General features: G+C 46.4%; 1 protein-coding gene across 6 annotated transcripts in view; it reads right to left on the bottom strand.

Moving 5' to 3' along the window:
* EXPH5 (exophilin 5) overlaps positions 1 to 19,995 on the bottom strand; it is an 80,781-nt gene that overhangs the window by 11,411 nt on the left and 49,375 nt on the right. For 3 of the 6 annotated variants that reach the window (XM_058686672.1, XM_058686674.1, XM_058686675.1), the window contains 2 exons: positions 9,574 to 9,622; positions 1,437 to 1,572 (listed from right to left, as the gene is read on the bottom strand). In XM_058686672.1, coding sequence (XP_058542655.1) covers positions 1,437 to 1,572; positions 9,574 to 9,622 — 185 coding nt within the window. Of the gene's footprint in view, positions 1 to 1,436; positions 1,573 to 9,573; positions 9,623 to 18,669; positions 19,470 to 19,995 lie in introns of those variants that run through there. The other 3 variants (XM_058686676.1, XM_058686678.1, XM_058686673.1) reach the window with 3 other exon arrangements.

Consider the following 19,995-nt stretch of genomic DNA (forward strand, 5'->3'; position numbering starts at 1 on the left):
ATATGGTAATAACAGAAAATAGAGGAAAGTATAACAAAAGAGGTGAAATCACCTGGAATCCTCCCCAGTTATAACACCTCTTAACATCCCCAGAGAAAGCTTCTAAATTGTTCAAAGCCACTTATAATCCCAAGTAGTGCTGTTTTATTCATTACTCTTGAGGTAAAAAAAAAAAATCTGTGTTTCCTCTTTATTTTTAGAGAAGACAAATCATTTTTTTTCATTTTGTAAACAGTAGCTCTCCTGTACTAGCGAAAGCTGTGTTTTGGAACAGAGATTTTCCTCTGGGCTTCTTTTCTCTGAAGCAAGTTCTCTGCCAGGAGCCATCTTACTGAAAGGCTGACCCCCTAGCTGGACATCCCTCACTGACCACCCCACCTGTCCCAACTACAGTGCCCTTGTCTTTGCCAATCGGATTTAGTTCCTCGGGGTGAAGCTGGTGAATGACTTCAGAGTTCACTTTTAGATGCCCAGCCTTATTTTTGATACCGAATAACTTATGCAAAGAGAAGCCATGCTTGGGGCACCTGGGTGGTTCAGTCTGTGAAGCGTCTGACCTTGGCTCAGGTCATGGTCTCATGGTTCATGAGTTCAAGCCCTGCATTGGGCTCTGTGCAGAGACTGGAGCCTGCTTCAGATTCTATGTCTCCCTCTCTCTCTGCCCCTCCCCTGCTCACGCTCTCTCCCTCTCTCTCTCTTTCTCAAAAATAAATAATAAACATTAAAAACATTTTTAAAAAAGGAGCTATGCTTATATAATAATAACATTCATGTGCATGTAGTTACTTTTGGAATCTGTTTCAGTCTTTATTGTCATCTGTTGTACAAGACTAATTGTTCAACAACAGATTTCACCACTGTGCCTTTAGGTACTGATTGGGAACAATAAACGTCTGTTAGGAACAGTACTTTATAGACATATTTCCTAAAAAGGCATTTCCTTTTACCGGAGGTTAATATTAAACATTACTCTCACTCCACAGATTTATCAGCCTTGGTCTGGGCATATTTGTTTAGATTATATTCAAATATAAGATTCTTTAATATTTGTGTTAATAGCACATAACAGGTATACCTGGGTGGCTCCGTTGGTTGAGCATCCCACTCTTGATTTTGGCTCAGGTCATGATCTCACGGTTTGTGAGACTGAGCCCCACAATGGGCCCTGTCCTGTCAGCACACAGCCTGCTTGGGATTCTCTGTCTCCCTCGCTCTCTCTGCTCCTTCCCTACTCTCGCTCTGTCTCTCGAAAATAAATCAATAAACATAAAGCAATACAATAAATAGCATAACGGCCTCCTCTTCAGATAAGGTAAATAAAAGGATTTCAAAAATAAAGTACAGGGTATGATATGTTTCGAGCATTTTAATACAAACTGTAATCACTATTTGCTTTAGCGCAGGGAGTCCCAAGGCAGTTCAAGGCATAGACTTACCTTGGAAAAACTCGTTTTCCAGCTGTGAAGCATCCCAGGGAGGCATACCACTTCCCTCCCTCATGCCTGCTCGCCCGGGGACAAAGACACTGTCAACCGGTTGATTTTCCACAGGTGAACTGTATATTTTGGCCTGCTAATTTTAAAACAGAAAATGCAAGATTATTTGTGGACCTTCCCTAGCCAGAACACTCACGTGTCTCCGCAAAAATTTCCCAAAACGTAAAGTCTAAGGACCACACATCAATTTTTCTAACACTGCTTTCTCAACGTACAGTGTTTCATTGTTTCTGTCATTTGCAAGTGATCACAAACTTCTCTGTACCTACACTAATGGTTTTTAGTATGAGTCTGCAAGCAATTATTGAGCGTCTGTCTGCCAAACACTCCTACAAACTTACACAGCACCACACAAATCTTAGGGAGCGTCCTGGAAAACAGTGAAGAAATCGACCTCTTGAATTGGGAGTGTGGTCTTCATGGCCCCAGTGGCTGGAATTTTCGATTTAACACCGTCCTCAGGTCTGTCAAGAGCTGGCTACCTGAAGCTTGTAGTGGACCTTAAGATTTGTGAACTTGCATTTAGAGGAAAACAAAAAGTATTTCTATCCATAGCGTTCATGCAGAATGGCAGAACCTCCCGGACAGACATAAGGAACTGATTAACGGTGCTCTGAATCAAAGGCGCTACAAAGTATGACCTTATAAATGGTTGGGTTTTTTCTGAAACACCATTGCTGGTTTTACAGGGTTTAGGAGGACGATGTAGAGCTAATGATGTTTTCCTTTCTTTACAGCAACTGTTTATCTTGATATATTTTAATTTTTTAAATTTTTACTTATTTTTGAGAGAGAGAGAGGGAGAGAACGAGTGTGGGGTAAGGGCAGAGAGAGAGGGGGACACAGAATCCAAAGCAGGCTCCAGGCTCTGAGCTGTCAGCACAGAGCCCGACGCAGGGCTCGAACTCACCATGACATCATGACCTGAGCGGAAGTCAGACGCTTAACTGACCGAGCCACCCAGGCGCCCCCTATCTTGATTTCTCCAAATCCATCACTACCCTACATTCAAGCTTAATTTGTCTCCCTGACCTTGGGGGATTACCCCCTCCCACAGCTTCACCTTCTTTTGCCAAAACACCATTTGCATTTCCTCTGTCACACCATCTCTTCGCCACCTCCGAGGACTCCGTCTGTAACTCCTTCTGCACCCGTCCCTGAACAAGGCCAGCACTTTCCATTCAGCCACTGTGGTCAGCTCACTCTGCTCCCCAGTCCTTGCTGCTTGGGTGCCTCTTCCCCCCAAGTTTTCTCTTTCCATTTGGTGTTTGCCATTATGTTTCATTTCCCTTGAATGCCCAAGACCAATCTCTAACTTTTCCAAAGCTCCAGCTTTTTTACTTCTCTATCACAGGTCTGTCCAATTCCAAACCCCAGGTTCTCCTGATTTCTATATTCCTCACAATCCAGTATTTTTATTCCTGCTAGTTTCTTCCTCAAGATCTAAGTCATTATGTCTTGTAGGAGCCCCGCCCCAATTTCACTGACTTGTGATTTTCGGTTCTATGTGTAATGGAATATACACAGAGATTTATGAATAACAGAGAAACAATCCTGTGATAACTTAGGATGTAGATCATTGGATATAACTTAACACACTAATATAAAATTCAGAAGTAAACAAATATTAGAGGCAAAACAAAACTACAGTAAGATCCCATTTGGAGGTAATGTAACCAGAAACTAATCATTTGTGTGGACTACATGCATCTGATTAAGAGAATGGCCGGCATCAGTGTCTCTCAACCATTTTTAACATCCAAACACACTCCAGATTTCCTCTATCTAGACCAGAATACCTTCCTTTTGGCCCCCTGGATCATATGCCTTTTATAATGCAAATTCATACATAAGTGAAAAATACTTGGACTGAGGGCTCAGGCGAAAATGAACCTTTCTTTTTTTTTTTTTTTTTTTTTTTTTTTTTTTTAAACGTTTATTTTTTATTTTTGAGACAGAGAGAGAGACAGAGCATGAACGGGGGAGGAGCAGAGAGAGAGGGAGACACAGAATCGGAAGCAGGCTCCAGGCTCTGGGCCATCAGCCCAGAGCCCGACGCGGGGCTCGAACTCACGGACCGCGAGATCGTGACCTGGCTGAAGTCGGACGCTCAACCGACTGCGCCACCCAGGCGCCCCGAAAATGAACCTTTCAAAGATGGGAGGGATTATCGCCCACTAGAGACCCTGAATATAACTGCCTTCGGTCATACGTCTGCCCGAATCCTCTGCGTCAAGACCAACACTACTCGTCCAACATGTTAAGGATGTTTCCCCTACATAGAGGTACAAATTATATGACTAAGAGAAAATACAGAGAGTTTGTTTACACTCAATTTTAACTCTGCAAGGGTATTTTTTCCAGTGACAAAATGGTTTAAAAAGTCACTCCTAGGGGCGGCTCAGTTGGTTGAGCTCGACTCTTGATTTTGGCTCAGGTCACGATCCCAGGGTCATGGGATCAAGCCCCACATCAGGCTCTTCGCTGAGCATGCAGCCTGCTTGGGATTCATATGCATTTTCTCTCTCTCCGTCTTTCTCTCTGTCTCTAATGTTAGAAAGAAAAAAGTCATGCTAGGCAACGGTAGGTACCAAACACAGAGAAGACTGAACACTATTACTGCTCTATAGATCCCTTTTATTTGAGCTGTATGTGAGTAGTATCATAATTAGTTTTTATTAGCAGCAGCAGCAGCAGCTGGATGGTCTAGGCAATGTGCCTAGCATTTTATACAGGTTACCTTCTTTCATTATCTCAACCACCCGATGAAGTTGGTACTATTATTACGACCACTTTGAGAAAAAAGAGGTTTCAAGAGGTCAGGTCAATTGATTCAGGTCACACTGGTGGAGGGAAGGATTTCTTCCCAGTCCGTGAGATTCCAGAGCCCAGGCCGAATCACCTGTCTTTACTGTTATATTGGTTTATTAGCACACCCTATCCTAGCTAGAAGCATCTTCTGAGGCCGCTGGGAAGAGGTTTCCTCTTACCTAGAATGGAGGTAAATCCCTCTGGGGCCCAGAGCACACACAGATCCTCAGTCAGGACTCCATCTTGGACTCAGAACCCTCCTCCGAACCATGTTCCGCGCCACGAAGTTGCCATAACAGATGAAGCCTATTTTCCATCCTAGCCTAGACGAGGAGGTTCAAAACACCTCCATGCAGCAAAATCGGGTTGAAATGCTATTCCAACCTTGAATTTCAGCCATTCCTCTCCCCAGCTCTCTTCAAGGGCCCTGTGCTCCAAGTTCACTACACACAGTTCTCTAAAATGTCGTGCCCTTCATCCTAGACCTCCACGTCTCTGCTCTTATCTCGGCCCTCTCCGCTGTTCTCTCAGGAAATGGCAATGCGCCCTTCAGTGTCCAGCTCATCTCTGTTTCTGCGAGCTCTTCTCCCTGGGAAGAATTAGTTACCATCGTGGTTTTACACCCATCATGGTGCATATTATTATACCCATGATATCCTACTGAAGTGTTGACCTTCTTTCCACTTCTACTTTACCACTAGACCTCTCTCCTTCCTGCCTACCACACATTTCAGTCCCCGCCCTGATCCAAGAAACCAAGCATTTGAAGACAAATGGGTTAGGACCCTGTAGGTTGGACCACCTTCTAAAATAACTAGTATTCTCTTCTGTATCCTGTGCACCCAGCATAGCATCCATGTGTAAGTGACTCGCTAGTATTTACTGAGCAGAATTCCAACACCTCTCTTCCTGCCATACCTTTTCCTGCTTCTCCAACCCATTTTTGTACAGTCACTCGATACCACCTATCTTATATTTGAGCAAAATCACCCATTTCTTCCGTTTTCAATATACTTTCAAAATATCCTCTCTCATCAGATCCTTAGAACAAATTTGCAAGTGAGGTAGGGATTATCATTCCCATTCTGCAGATGAAACACTGAATCCTGGATAAGTGCCTTACTTAAGTCATATGAATAATAACTGGTGGCACTGGCTACTCACACTCATGTGATCTGACCCCTAACCCTGTTCTTTATGTTGCTGTTTACGGGTATTTTACTCACGTACACGATCCTTATTTAGCTGATAAACCCTGTGGATAAAAACCTTGCTTTAAGCATTCCATGCCCTCCACGTACATGCAGTTAGGGACTGATTTATGGCAGACCAAGGTGGAAAATTACACGTATGAGATTCCTAGTAAAGATTACAAAAATTGAGACACCAAATATGTATAGTATTAGGACTCGGAAAAGCACATCTAAAGGAAGAAAGCCTAATGGTCAAACACATGAGTTCCACCCAGTTCAAAACCCTACTTCTGCCTCTTAATAGTGGCATAACTTTAGACAAGTGACTTAACCTGTCTCTACCTTCGCTTCTTTCTTAGTAAAATGAAGAAATAAGAATGATGATAAGAGTAGCAGCACCCCTCCCCCACTCATTGGGTGGTGCTGACGATTATGAACTAATCGCTGTAAAACACTTTCGAATGGTGGCCAGCACTTACTGAGTCCTCATTGTTAGTCATCGCTATTTTTCTGGGGCTACAGAGGATTTCCTGGAGGATTCCTGCCAATGCTTATAGTCTAAAGAACTAGAAAAGTGTTGGGCGCCTGGGTGGCTCAGTCGGTTCAGCAACCGACTTCTGCTCAGGTCACGATCTCACGGTTTGTGGGTTCGAGCCCCACGTCAGGCTCTGTGCTGACAGCTCGAAGCATGGAGCCTGCTTCGGGTTCTGTGTCTCCCTCTCTCTCTGCCCCTCCCCCACTCATGCTCTGTCTCTCCCTGTCTCAGAAATAAATGAACGTTAAAAAAAACTTTTTTAAAAAAAGAACTAGAAAAGTGTTCCAAAGAATTAGACACCAGAGTCCGAAAATGCTGGCTTTTAGGATGTCCGTTACATTCTCAAACACGGTGCATAAAAGAGGCTAAGCAAAATGAGGGCTTTTACTCAACCCAATTCACTCTACTGATATTGTCTTCAATCCTGACATGATGAGACAAACCTCTGTCACAGAGTAACCTTAGACTATCTGAGAACTTCCTAGGGCGGCCAAACCTGTACAACAGCTGTCGGAGCTGAAGCCTGAGCTCAGTGATATTATCAAACGCCTTGGCAAAGCCAACAGATTAATTTTTCAGAGTGTTCCTGAATGTGTTCTCTGTTTTCTGGCAAAGGCCAAATCCACCAATGCACCCGCAGCTTAGAAGCACTCATTCATTTCTTCTTTCAATTTCTGAGTGCTCAGATTGTGCCAAGCCATGGGGAGAGACAAGAGCGCAGACATGGTCCTGGCCTTGGGGAGCTCATGCTGGCCCGGTGTGCTGAGTACGCGGGCGGTGTGTTGTTGCGGGGGGGAGGTGGTGGAAACAGCTGGTGTGTCACCTAACATCAGGCCCAGCCAAAATCTGTTCAGAGACGAGGAGTGATCAAGTGGCCAAGGCTATCTGTCTTTGTCTTTTGTCTCAGAAATGGTGACCACTTTGACCCCAGTGTCCTCACCTATAAGGAGATGGCTCTCACTGGGGGAGATCTGCTCCCCAGAGAACACTGGCATGTTTTGGAGATATTTTTGATGGTCACACTTGAGTGGAGGAGAACTATAGGCATTCCCTACCTGTGAGTTTGAACACACGACGGCCCCGCAACAGAGAAGGACGCGGTCCAAAATGTCAGTAGTGCTGAGGTTGGGAGAAACTCTGAGCTACAAATCTCTAACCTTCTCTCTAGCTCTAAAAATTCCGTTTTTCTGAGAACCTTGGCTGCTGTTAAGCTGATGAAAATGTTTAAATAGCAGCTCTCTGGGGCGCCGGGTGGCTCAGTCAGTTAAGCATCCGACTCTTGGTTTCGGCTCAGGTCATGATCTTGCAGTTCGTGGGTTTGAGCCCCACATCAGGCTCTGTGGTGGCGTCCCCTGCTCGCTCACGCTCTTTCTCTCTCTCAAAAATAAGTAAACATTAAAAAAACGTTTAAATAGCAGCTTTCTTTAAGTGGAAGGTCATCTAACAATGTAGCACAATCTCCTGTAAAATACCAGAATCCCCTCTGTACCCTTCCTGACAGGCTGCTAACCAAGTGATGGGAAATTTATTACCTGAGCAGCAATGGCCTCAGCAGCAATGGCCAACTTCTAGCCTTTTGCAGGTGAAGGAGATAAGACTTCCATGAATAAGTAATGGAAATCTACACGTCACACAAAACCTTTGCTTTAGACAGTTTCATTATTTTTTCTCTCTGACTTCCTTTTTTAATGTGCCATTTATTTTCGAGAGAGAGAGAGAGAGAGAGAGAGAGAGGGCAAGTGGGGGAGGGGAAGAGAGAGAGAGGGAGACACAGAACAAAGCAGGCTGACAGCACGGAGCCTGATGCCGGGCTCGAACTCACGAACTGCGAGATCATGACCTGAGCTGACGGTTGGACGCTTAACCGACTGAGCCACCCAGGTGCCCCTCTCTCTCTGAATTTTTATAAAAGTTATTAACGGGAGTCAACAATCACTGGCTTCAGTTTCATTTCTTTTCCCAGGTCTTACCCTTTTAGAAGGGTGTGCTTCTGAGTAGTGAAATGGTTAAATGCAAGCGGCAATCAAGAGGGCCAGCAAAAGATAACCTATTAATCCTCAGACTGGATTGTCACGTCCTGAGAGTTCCAAATTAGCTCTACTGTTTTCAACCTCCAGGCATTTGCAATTCTTTTTCTTAAATATAATATATTGTCAAGTTGGCTAACATGCGGTGTATGCAATGTGCTCTTGGTTTTGGGGGTAGATTCCTGCAATTCATTGTTGAGAGTCTCTTAGGGCTTTTGCATTTGCATTTGCAATTGTTTTTGGTCCCTCGTCTGCTTCAGACCCCAACGCTCTCGAACGATAGAGGGAGGTCAGCTCTGAGTACTTCTCCAAGGAAAAGCAGGAGTCCAGAAGCATGCGGGAGCAGGGCTGGAGACATGACCCTTCGGTCCCCCGCTCAGTTAAAGGACAGTCTACCGGTGGTGAGCAACCCTGTGATCATAAGCAAGCAGGGCTTCCGGGCTGACAGAACCCCAGGCATTACTGACTTCTGCCTGTGGACTCCCAGAAACCCAGATCTTCTAACCTCGACTCTACCATTCACCAGTGACCTTGAACATGATCTTCAAGTTCTCTGAACCTCAGTTTCTTCATCTTTCAAATGGGGATAATAATAGTCTACTTTACAGATTGTCTCTGGGGATCAAGCGAAATGATCTACATCAGGTGCCTGGATGATGGCAGCTTCGCAAAGAGAGGGAAGCAGTTATTGGTGCTGGTCATCTGGCCGGGGCTCAAGCATGTAGAGGAGACAGGGCTCATGTTGTCCACAAAGAGGTAGCATTAGGCTGAAGAAGAAAGGGGACTCTCTTTTAAAAGTTTCTGAAATAAAGAAGCCCTGTTTGTAGGTACTCCTCACTAGAATTCTACCATGCTTTTTGGGAAAAAAAAAAAAAGGCGGGGCACAGGGCGAGAGCGAGAGAAATGTGGGCACTGGTACCAGGACCGCAATAAATTGAAAACTGCCTCTATCCTCCTCCTGCACTCTTGGGGCCTTTCCAACATTCTCTTTCATCTCCCAAACACATGAGTCACACAGTAAGACAGAAGCACGTGAAGATCAAAAGTTAAGACCATGAAAAAGCGAGACACAAAGACTTACAGCTTCTCCATCTTGTAAGCATGTGAACAGATAAACTGAAGTCTAAGCCCTTGGTGGAGGGTTATGTTGGGTCAGTCGCCCCACGTGAACTTGCTCCAGCCAATCCTCGCTTCCACTCTGAACGCAAATGATGTTGTAAGGGTGGCAGTGAATGCCTCTCACGTCTTCCTCTGCCCAGTGCTTTAGGGATATACAGGGGTGGCCCGTGGGAGAGTGTCAGAGATGCCGCTGAGGGGGTGAGTGGTACACGATGGCCTCAGTCCTAGAAACCCACCACAGTTGGGAAACTTTAAACTCCCTAGGAGAAATCTAAGATGTCTAAGGTAAATGTAAAACTGAGCCAAGGAGAAGCCTATTTACATAGGTGGCCAACGAGGGGGCTCATTAAGGCACAATTCCTGAGCGTAGCGTTTCGCTTCTGGTTACTCACCGTAGCGGTTCGCCTCACAGACACCGAAGGTCCTGCATGGCTGTCACATCTGTGGAAAAAATGTGAAATAATTTCTTTGAACAAGTGCCTCGCTTTCACCAGGAGGACAAGCAATCAACAGTACCTCTGCCGTGATATCTTGGTATCTTGAGAAGATATATTTCTAATGTTCTCTAGGGAGATACTTCTTGGCTAATGCTTGTTGAAAAAATTTCAGAAACTTTTTCCTATGATTGTTTAGGCTCAACATTTTACATCTTCATATGTCAGGCAGCCAAGAAGAAATTACCTAATACCGGATTTGGATTGGAACGCAGCACAAAGACATAAAAACAAAAATAGTTACACGTGTCGAGCGCTTACTATATGTCAGTGTTCTCGGGCTCTACACGCATGTTATCTCATTTCAATACGTCACTCTTTAGAAGGGGATACTATGACTGCTGTCATTTTACAGAGAAGTTAGAAGACACTGCCTGATGTACACAGTTAGTCATGAGCTTAGAGCTGGCCACAGGCTCATTAAATCCTGAGCACTCCTTCTTAAGTAAGGCACATGGACTCTTCTTGCAAATGGGAAATAGATTTCCGTACATTTTTATTTTAAAGAGGGTCAGGGCCAGACACGACAATTCACAAAGGAATCTTTAGAAAGCAAGCCCTGTAAAGGTGGCTTCTGGATGTTTATTTTTATAAAGATGCCTTATTTGGGGCGCCTGGCTGGCTCAGTCAGTTGCACGTTTGACTTTGGCTCGGGTCATGATCTCAGAGTTTGTGAGTTCGGGCCTGGCATCAGTCTCTGTGCTGACAGCTCAGGGTCTGGAGCCTGCTTCAGATTCTGTGTCTCCCTCTCTCTCTGCCCTCCCCCACTCGTGCTACATGTCTCTCTTTCAAAAATGAATGAACATTTAAAAGAAAAAGGTGCCTTATTTGCTATGAAGCCATCTTGGAAAATAATTATGCTTTTACCCTTTATGTTGCTTCACTCAAATTCAGTAGGTAAAAAATTTACAAGACATGGGTCCCAAACTGAGATCGATTTTAATCTTTTAGATCCATAATCCTGTGCCAAGCAGCGCTCTGCCTGAATTACAGCTCAAGATTTAATAGACGGCAATGATTCACTGCTCTGTACAAGATGAGGTCCTGTCTTCCCCCAAGAGAACAGCAAAGGGAATCAAGAATTAACAAACTGGGACTTCAGGTCAGATCAGTCAAAACTGGAAAGATGCAGTTTTCTTTTATTTGAACTCCTAGCTGCTTCGTGGTTCCCCAGAGTTGGGCATAAAATCTGGGAGGCCAAACAATGTTTATATGTTAAAGATATCCAAATCAAACAGTAGGAAAGAGTAGATACACAAAGAGAAGAAATACAGTTGAACTGGTATGAAAGGTGGAAAACAGCAGGAGGAAGGGCCCAGATATGGGAAGGAGCCAGGCCGCTTGGGAACTGGAAAGTAATTCAATCTGCCGGAGCCAAGAGAACATACCAGATTGTGAAGACTCTTTCCAGAGCCCTGGGGGCTGCAGTGCCCACAGAGCACCCACGCAGCTCACCAGCCGGGGCAGGGATATTGTCCCCAAGGAGGGCAGGAGGGAGGATGATGTGACCCATAGGATAGCAGGAGCATGACTGGGATGGAGAGGCACCGACGGTGAGGCGAGCTGTGAGTGGGGCAGGGGGTGGGGAGGGGATGCGTGCCCTCCCCCCCGCCCCTCCCCTAATGGTGTGCAAGGCCGAGCGTGGGTGACCTTGTGGATTTGCTGGCCGGGCACAGGACTCAAGTGGCTTGGAGGCACAGAGTCTCTGCACCCACTCCCAGACCCTCCTAAAGGTGAATTCATGTTTCTGATGTGAACAGCTCTCGCTGGCAGAGCGAACAAAAGCAGCAGTGGGGGGCACCTGGGTGGCTCAGTCGGTGGGGCACCTGACTTTGCTCAGGTCATGATCTCACAGTCCATGAGTTCGAGCCCCGCGTCGGGCTCTGTGCTGACAGCTCAGAGCCTGGAGCCCGTTTCAGATTCTGTGTCTCCCTCTTTCTCTGACCCTCCCCTGTTCATGCTCTGTCTCCCTCTGTCTCAAAAAAATAAGTAAGTGTTAAAAAAAAATTTTTTTTAAATAAAAAATAAAAGCAGCAGTGGGGTCACTGGAAGCAAGGCTGGTAAGAGTCCATGGACCCGGCGACTTCATGGGACACGTGGCTACCTCATCTTCTGCATTTGCTCGCAAGCCCTCCTGATGCCCTATCTTCAAGATCTCTCACATCCAACCCCACGTCTCTAGCTCACTCACTCTGCCGACTAAACTATCATTTCTCTCCTAGACTCTTCTCCATCCTTTACACTACCCACAGAGATCTGTCTAAAACGCAAATGTGATCATATCAATCCCCTGCTTAACATCTTACAAGGTATTATCCAAAATCTTCACTTGACACAAGACTCTTTTATCTGATGAGCCTCCTAGACCACCCCTCACCTTTCAAGCCTTATTGCCCCGCCCTCCAGTCATCTGTAGGTACCTATATGCTAGGCTTACCGAATTTATTTCACTTCCATAAAATCTTCTCGTCTCTATACCTTTGCAGATACCATTCAGAAATTCTCACTCAGTAGATTAGAGTGTGGCTCAAGAATATTATTTTTAAAGGGGCACCTGGGTGTCTTAGCCAGTTGGTTAACCATCCAAGTCTTGATTTCGGCTTAGGTCATGATCCCAGGGTCATGAGATCGAGCCCCACACGTTGGGCTCTGCGCCGAGTGTGGAGCCTGCTTGGGATTCTTTCTCTGTCCCTCTCCCTCTGCCCCTCTCCTGCTCGCTCTCTCTCTCTGTCTCTCTCTGTCTCTCTCTCTCTCCCTCTCAAAAACAAACAAGGAAGGGGCGCCTGGGTGGCTCAGTCGGTTAAGCATCCGACTTCAGCTCAGGTCACGATCTCGCGGTCCGTGAGCTCGAGCCCCGCGTCGGTCTCTGGGCTGATGGCTCAGAGCCTGGAGCCTGCTTCTGATTCTGTCTCCCTCTCTCTCTGCCCCTCCCCGTTCATGCTCTGTCTCTCTCTGTCTCAAAAATAAATTTAAAAACATTAAAAAAAAATTTAAAAAAAACCAAGGAATATTCTTTTTAAAAACCAGAACCCCAGGTGACTTCCCCCACATACTGATGGAACATGTTCTAAGCATTGGCCATGGAAGAACTCCATCTGGATGACCATGGGCAAGTCAGACCCTCATGTCCAAAATGGACTTCTGCATGGTCCTCCTGCATGACTACTCCTTCCCATCCAATCAACCAACAGATCCTGTTGATTCAAACTCAGAAATCCCTTTCAAAACCACCCATAGCTCTACATCCCCCCATTTGTACCCCACGCAAGACATTTATCATCTGCTTTGTTTCTGCACTAGTCCTTTTCTTGTCCCTCTCCCTCCAAGTTTTGTTCCAATCCAGTCCATTCTCCATACTTCAGCCAGAGTGATCAGGACAAAGTGCATCACACTACTTCCCTGTTGAACATTTTACATGATTTTTATTTGCTCCCAGGTGAAAGTTCAAGTTCTTCTCTGCATTCGTAAGGCCCTACACCATCTAGTCCCCACACACTTCCCAGCCTCGTCTCTCACCTTTGCATATCCCTCTGCCATGAGGAATCGGCACACCTCTGAGCATGTGCACAGAGTTTGCCCGAAACATTTTTCTACCACCTGTTTGCCCGGATAACTCTTGTCCTTGAACATTTTCCCTGGAAGAGCTTTCCAGGCTCAAGACAATCTAACAAACACAACATATGTGCTCCCAGAGCATGTGGAACTGCCCCCCATCTTAGCACTATTATGTTTCTCTATTTCCTTTTTGTTGTCCTCAAAAGACCAAAACCCGGGAAACCAAGAGCTGTAAGCTTTGCTCCTCAGAGCCATGAGCGGTATTCCTTGAGCCCTCTTCGTTGAAGAAATCAGCAAATGTGTTCATTTTTATCCTCATATCTGCCCCTCCTCTTATATTTCTTCCCCACCAACCGACAGCTTCCTAAGCAGAGAGGAGAGTTCATCTCCATTCTTCCTTCATCTTCACCCGACACATCCAATTACCAGGTTCTCATGATTCCACAATCTAAATCCGTGCACGAATCTGTCTGCCTTTTGCTCTCCTCTGGCCTGCCTCCTTAGTTCAGGCTGCCACTCTCTCAGCACTACCCTACCTGGTCTGACTCGAGCTCTGTCCCCTCAAGTCTGTTCTTGGGGCCGCACCTGGATCACTTTCCCAGCCTTGGCTCTACTGGTATTTCTTTGGGGATACTTAGCAACATTTCTGACCCCTACCTACGAGACACCCTAAGTTCTCACCCTCCAGTTGCGAAAAGCAGAAATGGCTTCGGACATTGCCAAATGTCTTTTGCGGGGCAAAATTGCCCCTGACTGAGAAGCGCCGAGCTGAAGTGATCTTTCTAAAGTGACGATCTGATTATGTCATTCCTCTGTTTAACAGCTATCAATGGGTAAAATATACATGTGTCCCTGCACACCTGCATGGAATACACCAAAATATTTTAGTGTTTGTCCAGGCCAGTAGGTCGTGGGTGACTTTATATATATGAAATATATGGATGCATATATATGAAAAACGCCATTACTAGCAAAAGTAATTAATGGCTTCCCACTGTCTACAGGATCAAGTCCAAGCTTCTTAGCCCTCCACATCCTTAGCACTGCTGGGCCCTGTGTTCTGGCCTCTACCGGCCTCTCACTCCACCTCTCATGGGTCTTACCTTGTACCAGGGCACTGAACCTCAACCACCTACATGAGTTTCTACTTTGTCCAGTCTCTACACCTTGGCTGTGTCAGTCTTTCTGCCCAGTGCAACCTCCCGACTCTTAATTACCTAGCTCAGTCCTATATGTCCATTCACAATTGGCTCTCCTCTTGCAGGAAGGCTTCTGGTCCTCCAGTCTGAGTTAAGCGCTTCTCCTACACGATCTCACGGCAGGAATACCACGCGCCTTCCCTCGCACTCACCACATTGCACCGTCATCTCTGGTGAATCGGCTGCCACCCAGGCTGCAGTTAGGCTGGACGGTATCCCCGTGTGAACTCCACAGGGCATCCCTTTCTCAAGATACTTTCAGTCGTTTTCCAGAAAACTGCCGTGGGAAAGACATGAGCCCACGATGTCCCACCACATCCCAGAGTTCTGTGCCGCAACTCACACCCAACCACATGCAGGATTCTGGCGTCCCCTCCTAGCCTGAAGTTCTCCGGGCAGGGACTTTGCCTTAGTTTCACAATTTTATCTCCAGCACTAACCACAGTACGTGATCCAGAGTAAGACTTTGATAAAAGCCCCATAAAAAAACAGAAGAGAAACCATCACCTGGGCTAGCAATACCCTTGCCAGGAGTTCCGACAACCCTTATTACCACAGCGGAACAGGAAGCTCTACCGCTGTGGTTTCCAAACCCGACTGAGCATCCAAATATCCTGGAGAATCTAAAATCAGTAAATAAATAAAGCTCCCTGTGCCCCATGGCAGCCCTTCCGAATCAGGATCTCAGATGTGGGGATCTGAGGATCTGTCATTATTTTTAAATTGTTGATGAGATTATAATAATGATCAGCTGAATCACCTGAACCGCGGGCCACCCGGGCTGAAACCCAAAACCACTCCCCTTGTCCTGCCTCTTGTCATCAGAACGCTGCCGTCCACCTGCGGAGACCACACCTGGCTTCACCGAAGGAGCACTTCCCAAGAAGGATCTTGCTCCCTCTGACTACTCCTTTCCATCGAGGTGTCTGAGATTTTTGTATCTTCAAACTCAGGCATTTGTAGTGAGTAAGAGGCTCAATAAATAAATGAATGAATGAATAAAACAACCAGAACCCAGGGGGGAAAAATACCATCTGCCTTTTCTTTTTTGCACATTTTAATTTTTTTTAATGTTTTTATTTATTTTTGAGAGAGACAGAGCATGAGTAGGGGAGGGGCAGAGAGAGAGAGAGGGAGACACAGAATCCGAAGCAGGATCCAGGCTCCGAGCTGTTGGCACAGAGCCCGATGCGGGGCTCGAACCCACGAGCCATGAGGTCATGACCTGAGCCGATGTCGGATGCTTACCTGACTGAGCCCCCGAGGCGCCCCTGATCTGCCTTTTCAACTTTCCAAAATAGTATCTGAATGTCTTGCTTATGTAATGCGAGGTTGCAGCCGGAGCGCCCAAACTGGGTACACCCTGTGCATCAGGCAAATTTGGGCATGTCTGAGGAGGAGCGAGGTGTATTCAGCAAAGCTGCTTGCATCTCAAGGGGAAAAAATTATCCTGAAGTCACAGGGTAATGGGCAGGCGCTCACATCCGACTCTTGATTTCAGCTTAGGTCATGATCTCACAGTTTGTGGGTTCGAGCCCCGCATCGGGCTCCGACAGCATGGAGCCTGCTTGGGATTCTCTCTCTGCCCTCCCCCTACTCGTGCTCTCTCTCCATCTCAAAATAAATAAATAGACTTAAAAAAATAATAATGGGAGGGGCGCCTGGGTGGCGCAGTCGGTTGAGCGTCTGACTTCAGCCAGGTCACGATCTCGCGGTCTGTGAGTTCGAGCCCCGCGTCAGGCTCTGGGCTGATGGCTCGGAGCCTGGAGCCTGTTTCCAATTCTGTGTGTCTCCCTCTCTCTCTGCCCCTTCCCCGTTCATGCTCTGTCTCTCTCTGTCCCAAAAATAAATAAAAAAACGTTGAAAAAAAAAAAAATTTTAAATAAAAAAAAAAATAATAATGGGATAATTTGGGAAACACATGTATCTGAGAGAAGAAACTAGTCATATCTGAAGCAGAAATGGCAAAACTTTTTGCCTTTTTGTTACTCCATTAAGTCACTACGTTCCCATGGCTTTTTACCACTGATATTAGAACATTAAAGCTTCAATATATCATATACTTCTACTGGCTGGGCCTTTCTTTTTCTTTTAAGTTTTTGTATTTATTTTTGAGAGAAACAGAGACAGTGTGAGTGGGGAGGGGCAGAGAGAGAGAGAGAGAGAGAGGGAATTCCAAGAAGGCTTTGCACTGTCAGCACAGAGCCCGATGCAGGTCTTGAACTCACAAACTGTGAGATCATGACTTGACTGACGGAGCCACCCAGGCACCCCTGGCTGGGCCTTTCTAAAGTGAGTACCTGGGGTGCCTGGGTGGCTCTGTAGGTTAAGTGTCCGACTTCCTCTCAGGTCATGATCTCACAGCCCGTGAGCTCGAGCCCTGCGTCGGGCTCTGTGCTGACAGCTCAGAGCCCGGAGCCTGCTTCGGATTCTGTGTCTCCCTCTCTCTCTCTGCCCCTTCCCCGCTCTCGCTCTGTCTCCATCTCTCTCAAAAATAAATAAAGTTAAAAAAAAAAACTTTTAAAGTGAGTACCTGATGAAATGACCAAATCCATTTTCTTCTGGGGAGAGTTATCCATTATCCAGCAGCATTTCTCAGTTAAACCACAGCTTAAAAGATGAAAAGTAATTTCTCTGATACTCACATCTTTCAGGGCTGAACAGAAGGCTGTATTTTGCCCAGAGGGCTTGTTTCCCTTTCTGTGATTTGCAAAAGATCCTCTAAACTGCTTTGCTGACTTGTTCTCCAGAGCACCCAGTGTGACAACGTTGAGCCTTGATGGCTTAGGCAAGTAGAAACCTGAATCCTACTTGGCACAGGATGACTGTGCTTTCCGGAGCCCTTTGCCAGTCCCTCCTGGTGCAGTAATAGGCGAGGAGGAGCTCTTGAATCATGGATTTAGAAGGCTGATTTTGTATTTCAAAAGATCAGAACTGCCAAAGAAAGTCAAGTTCTACTTAAGAGGAAAGAGTGTCTGGAAGAGGACAGCACATGATGTATATTCCTACCTTAAACCACCTCCTGGCCACACACACACACACACACACACACACACACTCAGAATTTATATCCAAATATTTACGTCATGCACATATTTAAAAATGAAAAGGACATATTTGTACAGCTTACCTACTGAAACTTAAGAGCAAAAAATTGTGCCTTCATGATATTCTGTACCCGCACATTCCATTTCCACTTTGCAACTAAAACTGTATTTAGAGAAGACACATTTGGAAAACTGCCGAACATCCACATATATACTTGAAGGATAAAATCTGTTTCACATCTGCATGCTTATTTTTATGTTTCAGTGCGCACAGTTGTAAAAAAGCTACAAGTCATTTTGGTCTACAAGAAGGACGGTTGCTAAATAAAAGTTTCCTTTTTTTTTTTTTTTCCAATTTGGTCTATAACCAAAAAAACATGGGGCTGCCTGGGTGGCTCAGACGGTTAAGCGTCGGACTTCGGCTCAGGTCACGATCTCACAGTTTGTGGGTTCGAGCCCCCTGTCGTGCTCCCTGGTGTCAGCCCAGAGCCTGGAGCCTGCTTTGCATCCTCTGTCCCCTCTCTCTCAGCCCCTCGCCCCCCACCCCCAGCCCTTCTCAAAAATAAATAAACATTAAAAAAAAACAAACACGGGGGCGCCTGGGTGACTCAGTCGGTCGGGTGTCCGACTTCAGCTCAGGTCATGATCTTGTGGTTTGTGAGTTTGAACCCCACATCAGGCTCTGTGCTGACAGTTTACAGCCTGGATGCTGCTTCGGTTTCTGGGTCTCCCCCGTCTCTGCCCCTCCCCTGCTAGTGCTCTGTCTCTCTCTCTCTCAAAATTTAATATACATTAAAACACACACACACACACACACACACACACACACACACACACACACACACACACACAGGATACCCAGATGGAGAATCTAGATTTTCTGTCTCCTCGGACCCACTTGTGCAGTGACTTGCAACATGAGCTTGGAAATAACTTGCCCACAGAATGAACAGGTTCCTCAACTTTTCCTGGTTTCCCGATGTGAGACGGCTGAGCTATCTAAAACTCTGCCTTAGAGAAAATCACCGAAAACACAAATAACGTCACAAGTTCCAGCTACACCACGTGCCAGGAGTATTTCTCTTCTCCTTATAAAACGCCTGTCCTTTAAAGGACACACTCTTGGGCTTTAAACCCCCAGGCGAGGGGATTCCTAGCGTGGCAAACACTCTCATGAAGCAAAAGCCACTCACCTGTTTGAAGAGCACTTCCTGACAAGCGGCTCTGGGAGGGACCGGCACAGAAACCGACATGCTGCTCAGCCCTCCACTATTTCGGCAAAGACAAGAGCAGGCTCAGGTGGGAACTGGGCGCGAAACACCGTTCGTCCACCCGGGAGGGGAGAGGGGAGCCCAGGGTTCTGTTCTGCAGGCCGGGCAGCCTCTCCCCACGCCCACCGGTGGCAGGCCACGGGCTGTTGTGCAGCGAGGGTGTCCTCGGGCACCTCCTATCCAGCGCAGCAACGCCCCCTTCCTAATCTGTGGACACATCACATGTGAGGCCGACACCTTAAGAGGGCGGGAAGCTTCTCAACCAGGAAGACAGGCCGAAAATATTTAGCAGTCAGCTCAACGGCACGTAAGCAAAGCGTGGCTTGTTTTTCACAAAACGATCTAACGACCCATGAGTCAAGACGAACTGATTTACATGGGTTCACACTGCGAACGATCCGGAACTATGCCTCCACTCTCCCCAAAACCTCCCTTCCTGCGCCTGAAGCTGAAACTCTGGGTAACCACATCAGAGAAGCTGTCCTGAAACCTGCCAGTCACAGGAACACATTTATTCCCTCGGTTTAAAAAATACAATTTTCCTCAATTCTCTGTCCTCATCTTATTTACTTTCACCTCAATCTTTACACGTCATCTCTCCTTGTGACCACAGATACCTATATCCCCAAGGAAACAGTAGTTTTCATTTACAAATATCTTCCTGACCAGGGTACACACCAGCCTCTGGAAGCAGTGGGGGAAACTGTCAATGATTCTTCCCAACATTTTTTTTTTAATGTTTTTACTTATTTTTGAGACAGAGAGAGACAGAGCATGAGCAGGGGAGGGGCAGAGAGAGAGGGAGACACAGAATCTGAAACAGGCTCCAGGCTCTGAGCTGTCAGCACAGAGCCCGACGCAGGGCTCGAACTCACAGACGGCGAGATCATGACCTGAGCTGAAGTCGGATTTTTTTTTCATGTTTTAATGTTTATTTATTCTTGAGAAGAGAGAGAGAGAGAGAGAGAGAGAGAGAGAGAGAGCAGGGGAGGAGCAGAGAGAGACAGAGACACAGAATCCAAAGCAGGCTCCAGGCTCCGCACGGTCAGCACACAGCCCAAAGTGGGGCTCGAACTCACGAACCATGAAATCATGACCTGAGCCACAGTCAGACGCTTAACCGACTGAGCCACCCAGGTGCCCCTAAAGTCGGACGCTTAACCGACTCAGCCACCCAGGCGCCCCATTTCTTCCCAACATTTAATCCTTCATCCACCCAGGGCACTACCTGCGACGTGTGCAATTGGT

Source organism: Neofelis nebulosa, chromosome 10 (assembly GCF_028018385.1).
Source record: "Neofelis nebulosa isolate mNeoNeb1 chromosome 10, mNeoNeb1.pri, whole genome shotgun sequence".
Taxonomy (NCBI): Eukaryota; Metazoa; Chordata; class Mammalia; order Carnivora; family Felidae; genus Neofelis; species Neofelis nebulosa.